The 10,981-nt window shown below is 39.5% G+C and overlaps 2 protein-coding genes across 4 annotated transcripts; both read left to right on the top strand.

The window, feature by feature from the left end:
- Window positions 1-1,274: 1,274 nt before the first annotated feature.
- On the top strand, window positions 1,275-6,242 carry LOC112573622 (lysophosphatidic acid receptor 4-like). The gene is made up of 3 exons (XM_025254156.1): window positions 1,275-2,116; window positions 5,457-5,483; window positions 5,909-6,242. The coding sequence occupies exons 1-3, from the start codon at window positions 1,275-1,277 to the stop codon at window positions 6,240-6,242; spliced, it is 1,203 nt and encodes a 400-aa protein (XP_025109941.1).
- Window positions 6,243-6,617: 375 nt separating this feature from the next.
- Window positions 6,618-10,631, top strand: LOC112574249. Of its 3 annotated transcripts, XM_025255183.1 has the most exons (3): window positions 6,618-8,016; window positions 8,206-8,261; window positions 8,949-10,631. In XM_025255183.1, exons 1-2 carry the CDS (start codon window positions 7,046-7,048, stop codon window positions 8,255-8,257), a joined length of 1,023 nt encoding a protein of 340 aa, XP_025110968.1. In that variant the 5' UTR covers window positions 6,618-7,045; the 3' UTR covers window positions 8,258-8,261; window positions 8,949-10,631. The 3 variants fall into 3 exon arrangements, 2 of the variants coding, with proteins under 2 accessions (XP_025110968.1, XP_025110969.1); XR_003101389.1 differs by having other exon boundaries at window positions 6,618-8,261; XM_025255184.1 differs by lacking the exon at window positions 8,206-8,261.
- The last annotated feature ends 350 nt before the right edge of the window (window positions 10,632-10,981 follow it).

Genomic DNA, 10,981 nt, shown 5'->3' with positions numbered 1-10,981 from the left:
GGCACAAATATCTCGAAAGTAGCGGAGAGAAGAAAGATGCTGTCCCACACAGCGAGGTACTTGAACAGGAAGATGGAGGCGCTGTACGTACTCTGGGTGTTCCACAGTCAGTGGACACCAGGTTAACCAAGATACCCAGCAATGAAACGGGTACACCAGCTGTTTGTCCCAAGTAGTAAACTATTTTATAATACAGTTGAACAGAAGAATTATCACAAGAAACCCTTGTAGAGATTATCTGTGGTAGCATCGACAGATACATTCTCCTAAAGTACACTCATTTGCCCTCCCTGACATCCCTCCTCTGTATTCACTAGTAAAGGACCAGCTGCCCTCGGCTTTGCAGACGATGTAGAGTTGCATTCCCCAAAAAACGAATGCCACCAATGGACTACACCAATACTGAACAGTACGGATTCTGAATGTTCCAGCTTGCTGGCACATTAATATTCAAAGTGACATTTTATTTGAGATTTATGAGCGTGTTCTTCCACAGATGGACAAATGTTACTCAACCAAATTCATAAACAATTCAGTAGCTCGTCGACTCATGAACTATTTCTCTGTTGATTCCTTTATTTCATTTTGCAGCCTTTTCTTCCTACCCATGCTATGTTCTTTTGATTTTATTGGAGACCTGGCTGAACTTCCAAGAAAACATCACACACACACACATACATTCACACAGACCACTTTATGTCCCCTGGTTTTTCTGATTTATTAAATTAGAGTTCTATGGTTCCCTTGCCTTCTTTGTAGAATGGGATTTATGAGGCATGGTGGGAACTGTGTAGTGTAATGTCGACACTCGACAGATGTAACATCGCCACGTTGTAACACTCAACTGTGAACAGAGAAGACAAGGAATTACAGTTTGGACTCTCATTTTAAAAGAAAAACCTGCCAAACCAAGACATTTGTCTGTACTGTGAAGTATAGTCTGCTTCTTTCTGAGTCGTGAATGTGTCTGAGCGCTTGTGTTTTGTGTTCTTGTCTGCTTTTCATTGCTAGTCAACCAGATCACCAATGGAAACGAAACAGCATGGCGAGGAAGCAAGTACCTAAAATAAATAAAAAGAAAGAAACAAAGGGAAATAAGTAATATCCAATCTAGCATGATCGTATCGTGGAAAAATGCGGCTGAATGGCATTCGGGAATTTTGGAGAAAAAAAAACCTCATTAAATCTCACATGAAATATCACATTTACTATTAATACGACATCGAAAGGGACCAATCAGAATCAGGGTTTTTTTAAAAGTATTTAACCAGTTCATGGCTGGCATTTGTTTTCCTGTGGAAAGCAAGTACCACACAGCTGTCCTCGCCGTGTCCAGAGCGCAGAGCATTTGTTTCCTCAGTGCAGAGAAGGAAAGAAAAATGAACGCACTTCAGGAAAATGATTCTGTTAATGCTACAACCGATAACTACACAACGGCTGATCACGATAATTCTTCTGTTCTTCTGTTTATGAAAGAAGATTTTGAAATAGCAATTGCAGTACCTGTCTCATTTCTGGGTATCGTGTGTAACCTGGTGTCACTGACTGTGTGGAACACCCACACCAAGTACAGCGCCTCCATCTTCCTGTTCAAGTACCTCGCCGTGTGGGACACCACCTTCCTCGTCTCCTACATTTGTAAGACATTACTGAATTCATTCAACTTCTACTATGAACTGACAGTCGTTTTAGAATTCTTTATCGGTATTTCCAAACTATTGTCCGTGCACACGACACTACAGATAGCAGTGTGTCGCTGGTTGGCTGTGTCACGCCCTCTACAGGTTCACAACGGAAGTCTTCTGGCACGACGACAAATAATCTGTGTCTGCGTGGCCGTCTTCATTTGGTGTTTGTGTATTGCCAACCTGCACCGGGTGCTAGACTATTTGTCTCAGTCTGAGTTGCACTTGATTGTTTATAAAGTCATCATCATCGCTATAGTTGGTTTTATTGTTCCCATTCTTCTGCTGGTCGTCTTCAACGTCCTCCTTCTGAGAAAGACACGCTCACCATCAAAACTGACGGCATCATCAGCACAGCAACGACGACTGCAGGGAAGTAACCCACGGGTGACGCTGGTTGTGGTGTTGATGTCGTTGTTCTCTGTACTGTCGTACCCGGCTGCCATGACTGCTCTAATAATTCATTTGTGTGTGATTCTTGATAAAGGTTACGGTACTAGTAAAGATTTGTTGATCCTCATCGCAGTTGTCCAAATTGCCAGTCTCGCTGAGCTTCTCAACTCTAGCATTAACATTATATTTTATTATATCCTTTCTTCCAATTTTCGCAAAGCGTTGTCAAAATGCTGTAAATGTTCAAGTGGAGATCAGCCATCTGATCAACCCACACAGGAGGAAGCAGACTGACATGTTTGTTTGTCTGACAATCCACTTCCTCATTAAGAAGTTGGGTAATCACTTAGATGAGGATTGCTGGTAATTTTGCTGCTGTCAAAAATGTTGTCCAGTCCGTGTTGTCTGATGTCAGTGTTCAGTCTATCCCAGTATGAGTAGCAGCATGTTTAGTAAAGATGTTTTGGTTATTTTCATTTTTTTCAATATACCCCCTCTTGCAACGTGTCTGCTATATGCTCTCTAAACTAAGTAAATTTTACCTCAAAACTTGCAGGTAAGGTTTTCTTTAAACGTTTGTCTGTACATATGTTGTCTGCACAGATGTATCTGTTTCAGATCGAGACTCTTTGCACAGATACCTTAACTTCATCGAATATTTTCTCAAGATTTCTTTGTGCTCACTTCACAAGTAAAAGCTGTTTCCTGAAGTCCTTGTATTTCATTCACATAACACAAAATGTATAAAGTAATCGACTTCCTGTTATGAGGTGTGTTTTCAACATAAAAATTATGGTATCACTGAAATAGATAACTGGTAAATTACATTTTTTTTTTTTTTTTTGAAATTGCTTTCTTGATTTTTATCAAACGTTTTACATTGTTTTCTATTGCTGCTAATGTTCTTGTGATGTTTATATTATTCTTTACAAGTAATCTTCTTTTCCTTCTTCTTCTACCTGAATTCCCATGAATGTTAAATACGCATGCTGCAGTGCTAGTTCACAGTTACTTGTATATAAACTTTCTCGTTGTTGTCTTCATCTTACTTGTAGCAAACGTTTCGTAATCATGTTCAAAGTCTCCAACGTTTAAAATATTTGTAAGGCTTGATCTTTATTATTATTTTTAAGCTGTGTACATGTCGTGTAAACAACAGAAATACAACTGTTATCATGTGTCGCCTTTTGATGAGTTGTAGATTGCAACACAACCAGGTGTATACAAAATCTAAGTGCAAGATATTCGCGGGGAGGTAATAATGTCAGCATGAGAGAGGATGGTGCGAGTGAGATGTTAGAGACCATCACTCTACTCTTTGTGTGAGGACGATGACCATCTCTCCCTCGCTGCCTTACCTTCCTCTAAGGAGTCAGGTACCCATTCCCGACAGCTTGGTTGACTGGGAAAAGTTTCCTGCACAACACAGGTATCGAACCAGCGTGTCTCTCAGTTCAGACACCAGTCTAACCTGTAAACTATATTCTCTCATGCGAGACAATGGAAACTGGACTTAGAGAAGCTAACGAGATTTAAAAAGGGGAAAATCACACACCATTTTGCTGTTGTTTGCTTTGTTTTGTTATATTTGTTTGTTTGTTGCTGTTCCAATGCCTTGCTGATATTTGACACTGTTCTAATATGGAGAACATGACAAAGGGCAGTTATCTACGAATTCTTTACTGATGTTGTTTACATTATTCTCTACTGATGGTTTTAAGATGTTTACATTATTCTCTGCTGATGATGTAATTATTCTGTTCACATTATTCTCTACTGATGGTTTTAAGATGTTTACATTATTCGATACTGATGATGTTAGTACTCTGTTTATTCTCTGCTGCTCATGATATTACTGTTTACATTATTCTCTACTGATGATGTTATGATGTTTACATTATTCTTTACTGGTGATGTTCTTATCATGTTTAAATTTTTCTTCTGTATTGATGATGTTCTTAAGATATTTACACTATTCTCTACTGATGATGTTATGATGTTTACATTATTCTCTGTTTATGATGTACTTTTAATGCTTACATTATTCTTTACTGGTGATGTTCTTATCATGTTTATCTTGTTCTTCTTCATTGATGATGTTCTTACGATATTTACATTATTCCTTATTGATGGTAATATTCCTAAAATGTTTACAATATTTTCTTCTGGTGATGACGTTCGTACGATGCTTACATTAATTTTTCTTGATGATCGATAATTCTACCATGCTTGTATTAGTCTTCATTGGGGATTATCTCCTTACGATATTTACATTGTTCTACACTGGTAATGATGTTCTCACGATATTTACATTATTGTACACTGGTAATGATATTCTTACGATATTTACATTATTCTACACTGGTAATGATGTTCTTACGATATTTACATTATTCTTTATTAATGATTTATTTCTGATATTCTCATATTAAAATGATGTTCTTAAAGTGATTGCATTATTCTTTATTAGTGATGTTTTTACAATGTTTACATACTAAATACTAGGAAAGCAAGCAGATAATAATGTTTCGTCATGTTCACTGTTTCCTAATAATACCGATACAAGTAATGTGTACATTCCGGACTAAAGTTTGTTTGTATTTTTGTGTAACAAATATGTTCTTTTCAGAAAAATGTTTCACACTTATGATGTTTGATTTTCACTCTTTACATGACGGCGTATTGTTATGTGCCTCTAATTGTAAACATGTTAGACACAATAAATAAAAACACACATCAACTCTTGTTGTAAGTAGAGCGGCATTAAACGTCTGTCTGTCTGTCTGTCTGTCTGTCTGTCTGTCTGTCTGTCTGTCTGTCTGTCTGTCTGTCTGTCTGTCTGTCTGTCTGTCTGTCTGTCTGTCTGTCTGTCTGTCTGTCTGTCTTGCGGTCCATTTATCTATTTCCATTGTGTCTCCTGGTAACAAACTAGCTTTTCTCCTTACTTCAGTTCTCGTTATAAATACTTGCCTCAACATCACCACACGTCAGTTTGTTGCTAATGTCTCCACACTTCAGTGTTTATGTTATCACAAGCAAATAGCACTACAAAGGATGTCTTCACAATTTAATGGATAGACAAGGTCACGTTGACCACCCTGAAGAGAAAGAGTAAAAATGTTACAAACCAGTATTATTATAATTATTATTGTTATAATATCATTAAAAGCAGTTATTACTTTTTTTTACCTCAATCTTCTATTATATATATACTCACCTGGATAATAAATCTGCACACTTCTATGTATGTGTTTATATATAAATATTATTGTCGTATGTTTTCACACCTTTTAATAAAAATTGAAGTTTAATTTGAGTGAAATTTATTTCTGTTGTACATGTGACATACATAAAGCTTTTTTAATTGTGTTTTTACAGTCAGTCCCTGACAACTCACACCATGAAGTGAGGCAAGGTGCACCTCAAGTATCTTTTCTACCTTTCCTTTTTTCTTTTTTTCTTTTTTTCGAAGTGCTTCTAGGCACTACGGCAATGTTACATTTCTACTTTGTGGAACAATAAGTTCCCCTACGTTCACAATTTTTCAGTCCTATAAGCGAGCTAGAGGGCTTTACACATTCACTGTATCTACAAGTGTATTGTCTTTAATAAAGATACATCACAGTAAAAAATACTGAACACCAAATCGACTCCAAGCAAACATGTCGTATAAAGCAGCACCAAGAGGTTAGCAAGGGAAGAACACAAGCTCAGCAGACACTGAACAGTCATAGTGCACACATCACAAGTCACCCGGGGTGAGTGGTCCTGCATGTCCACACGGCGACGGAGCCAACTGGACAGCGAGGCTCGTGATTGTCCATTTTCAGGCTGTACAGAGAGATTGAGATGACACATCAACACAGTCACGGTGATGACGAGGTCACAGTCTATGGAGATGACACGCGAGATGACGAGGTCACAGTCTACTCTGACACACGAGATGACGAGGTCACAGTCTACTCTGACACGCGAGATGACGAGGTCACAGTCTACTCTGACACACGAGATGACGAGGTCACAGTCTACTCTGACACACGAGATGACGAGGTCACAGTCTACTCTGACACGCGAGATGACGAGGTCACAGTCTACTCTGACACACGAGATGACGAGGTCACAGTCTATGGAGATGACACACGAGATGACGAGGTCACAAGTTAAAGTACGGGGCGTCCGATAGTTTAGTGGTTCAAACACTCGCTTGTCACCAATACAGTAAACGCCTCGGCACAGTCTCTGTGACACCTGTTCATATCACTGGGTAGGTATTGTCCTATCCTCTACCGTTTTTATCCCCTTATAGTACGAAATCACCTCTAGGTAGAAGCACTTTCTCGGTAATCCAACCAGCCAGTCAGTACGAGTATACTAGCACCAGGCTATTTTGAAATAACATTGGATTTAGTATTTACTTATTTTCTGACTTTGGAGAGGCGACTAATTGAGTTTGCTGTGATAGTTATCTTGATGCTGACAGCTATATATATACTAATTATGTTAATCCTCTAGAGAAGATAATTTCCACAAACCTTCTTAGAAGTCTGTCCAGTGTTACGAGGGTAGGCGAGGTGGGGCAGGTCTTTGTAACATGTAACCACCAAACAGCGCGTGCAGCTCCACCATCGGGCTCACGGTTGACGGACTGCACGTTCGGCCTGATCGACACACACCGAGTTAATAGAAAATATAGCAGGAAACAGTGTGATTCACACAGGAACAAAACAATTATGGAAAGAAAAGTGACAGCCAGGCTTCCCGTCTTCTGAGAATACTCCGATAAAGTGGAGAACCAATCGTGAGGCTGAGTACAAATATGCCAACAGATGTGAGCAGTCATAATCACTCTTGTAAAACACAAGATGCACTAACAGATAAATTGCTGGAGAAAGAAAGCATTTCACAGCTCTGGTCATTGCTGATTGCAGTCCACTCCTTTTTTTCTTGGAAATACACACCAAAAGAAAATGCACGTTTTTCGTGAAAATAGTTCCACAGATGTTAGTGCAGACTTCTACGCAACAACAATTTCTAAAGCGGATTCTGCTGACCATATGCACCAATGGCTGTATTACTACATCGACACGGCAGGCAGTGTACCCGTATCATTGCTGGGTATTGTGTGTAACCTCGTGTCACTGACCGTGTGGAACACCCAGACCAAGTACAGCGCCTCCATCTTCCTGTTCAAGTATCTGGCCGTGTGGGACACCACCTTCCTCGTCTTGTTCATCCCCGTGTTATTGTTTTATTATAAAGACACTGACAGTTCACTGTCCATCACATTAAATACTTTATCCTGTCTTCCTCGACTAGTGTCTGTACACACGACTCTACAGATAGCAGTGTGTCGCTGGCTGGGTGTGTACCGACCTCAACAGGTTTACAACGGACGTCTTCTACCACGACGCCAGGTCCTCGTCGGGTGTCTAGTCATCTTTGTCTGGTGTCTGGGGATCACGCTCTATTTCACCTATTTCCAGTTGTGGGTAAAAACTGCTTCATTTGACAAAATATACGATGTACAAGTCATGGCCGTCAGCATTGTCATTTTGTCAGTACTCAGCCTCGTGTTCCCCATTCTTCTACTCGTCGTCTTCAACGTTCTCCTTATTATGAAACTGCGCTCAACATCATCACCAGTTTCTTCTTCATTTTCAAGACATCAGCAACACCCGGGTAGGTGGGGCAGCAGCCGACGTCTGACGCTGTCCGTGGTGTTGATGTCGCTGTGCACTGTGTTGTCGTATCTCGTTGGAGAGATATTTCATGTTAGTTACAGGTACTGGAACATGTTTCAAATGGACTTAAGACACGATGAGTTGGTAAACTTTCGCAATATTTATTCCGCCATCCAGCTCCTGCAGCAGATAAACTCTGGCATCAACATCGTCTTCTACTTGGCGTTTTCGTCCAAGTTCCGCACAGCTCTTTACAAGTATGTGTCCGAGTGTCTAGCCACGCTTCATTCGTAATGGGAAAAAAAATTTCCCTTATTGAACTTTATGCACAATTATTTTTATTTCTAAAAGTTAAGATTTGAAGATCTAAAGATTCACGGTTGAGTTGCTAAAGGCAATGTTAATGTTAATGATAACGATGAGAAGAAATTCAATTATTTAAGGAGAGACATTTCTGCACACATCTTGAGGGAGGCAGTCTGTCGTCCCCACGACTGAGAAGGTAAAGGTGTCTGTCTCATTGAGAATGTCTGTCTCAAGCTGTCTTTAGTCTTTAACTGAATCTCTCTCTCTTTCCCTCTTTCTCTCTCTCATTCTCTCTCTCACATTCTCTCTCTCTTTCCCTCATTCTCTCTCTCTCCATTCTCTCTCTGGGAGACTTTCTCTGTAACCTCTGTTTTAAGATATTATGAAATAATCTGTTAAATAATCTGTTAAATGATTGAATTCATCGATGAATGGATAGAGTTCTCGAGTCAGTTTTGGTGTTTGGGTAAATCTCTTATGTGGGAAAGATTTTGACTTTGATAAAAGCGCCGACGAGTATCCCTACTTCCGTGTGAGTGAACGAAAGTAAGGTTTGGTCTTCACTAAATCACGACAATTATCACTGTCTGTTGTGCGACAAACATAGCAAACAATACTAACACAAGAGACAAACCATACTAATACATCTAGGGACACATTCAAACCGGATCCCGCTCAATAGAATGATGTTCAGAGGTGAGCGGTCAGGATGACCCCGGCGTCAGTGCTGCCTGAGATAAATGGAAGATTTCCGTCGTGACAGAAGAGAAACAAAATTATTTACTCAAGTTAGATCACTTGTAACTGTCGGAACTAAGGAGGTTTTGTAAATACGTTGGCTGCTTGTTACAAGTTTGTTTTCATTTTTCAACTGTCCAAACAGACTCGTCAGAGAAAACTGATGTTGGCAAGAAGGCAAAGGAGGGAAATGAGAATGAAGGTGGAATACGTGTGAGAAAAAGAAGGATGGTGTTATAGATCAGTGGATCAAGGGAGGTTTGAGTGAATTCTTTTACTGCTGCTCCTTCCCAAGTGGACATTTATGACAAGAGAGGAAAGTTGAATAGAGGTCAGTATGACACAAGAGCGCGAGCGCACGAGCACATTCCACGTCCGCATTGCCAGAGATCGCAAGGAAATAAGACTCCCTTCCTCTCTCACTATCTATCTCTCACACACACACACACGCGTAGATCAATCGTAAAATCATGTTAAAAAATCTTATAAAAGACTAAGGCTAGGGACAAAGTTCCAGGCCTCGCTCTACTGTGATGTGAACGTCTAACAAAAGCCAAGAATGAGGACAAGGTCTTCATTTGTATCGTTCACTTCTACAATCGGCGTGCATGAAGATAGTGCTTTGAAAACACTTGCTTACACCATGTTGATTGAAGATGAATTTTTGTCTGCATCGCATTCTTGAAGCTGATCTCCAACTGGCTTGATCTTCTTACTGCATCTTTCTCTACGAGAAACTGGCCATCGCCACATTGTGTGCTGGTTATGTCACATCACCGCCCCATCTTCGTGTTTTTTTCTTCATTGGACTGTTATTTGATGTTCCTGGGCAGTGCAGTGAGCTTGTCTTGACGACAGGGAGGCACACTATAAGTGCACTCTCATTACTGCCAAGCACTTTTGAGTCCTACTGCTGCTGAAGAAAGGCGTATATAAATGTGATTATTATATATATATATGAGTCACCAAGTCATTTTTCGATCACCCCGAGCAATGCCGGATACCCCTGTTATTAATATCCATAATAAATGTCCATCTTGATACTATACCTATTCATATACGTACATTACGTGTTTTCGCAAAACATTTAAAACTTTAATAGACTTGTACTGTTATAGTTCACACTTACTAATACACTGTCCCCAGAATATTACATGATGATCTCTACCCAGAAAAGTGAATCTGTTTCTCTTTCTTACTATCTCACAGTATTACACTAAAACACCTTTTATACATACAAAAACAAAACCTCACAGTTATGTTAATATTTGCATGACAATCCTTGCCAGTTGTACATCCACACGTAGCCAACACGACTGCTGCTGATATACTTGTCAAACATTTTACATATTTGTACTCTTATATTTGCACTCTAAATATCCTCCGTCTCTAGCAAACGTGTCTTCGAAAAATAAATTGAAAAGCACTTGCTTAAATTGTATTATTTTACAGAATATTTAAAGAAGTGATTCATTCTTGTACGTAAGAATGTACAGTATATTTAAAAGTTAACTTGGCAATAAACTTTTCGTTGTTACTAATCATGGGGCCAGTTTCACCACACATAATCAACACCTTATTTTGTTGATTTAGTTTAGGTAAACAATGCTTTCACACATATACACCAGGCTGGAAGCAAGCGATTCTAAACACGTACATTTTTACATATGAAGCAACTAGTTCTGCAAAATCTATCTTCGTAGTGATAATGTGGACATCAACGACCTCCTGACGATTTTATCGACGTTCTTAACCTTTGACCGATCTATTCTGCTTTTGACAACTGAACCTAGGAGCTGTATATCAAAGCTGTGATCCATCAACACCATTAAAACTTTTTGAACGGCCCTCGTAGGCTCATATTGCATTTCAAAATATATTCATGTATAGTGCATAATGGAATCATTTAAAATATTTTTGTCGTGAATGCAGGTGTCTGAAACGTGAATGCACGAGTTTGTTTGGCATATATGTATAGGTTTGGGTATTGTTTTGTGCTTTTATATCGAGCTGCCCCCAGTTGCACTCTGATCTTTGGGTATTGATGTAGGTTTCCGACACCTACCAGTAGGACTATATTATATCAGCGGTAGTGTCGGCACCGTCGTCAATCCTTGCTGTATTCCTTCGCGCTTTTTCCTTACGTCACGTTCAGCTGTCGTCATGCTCATACGTACT

Source organism: Pomacea canaliculata, linkage group LG10 (genome assembly GCF_003073045.1).
Source record: "Pomacea canaliculata isolate SZHN2017 linkage group LG10, ASM307304v1, whole genome shotgun sequence".
NCBI classification, from domain to species: Eukaryota; Metazoa; Mollusca; class Gastropoda; order Architaenioglossa; family Ampullariidae; genus Pomacea; species Pomacea canaliculata.
This window is presented reverse-complemented; position numbering and strand designations above follow the sequence as displayed.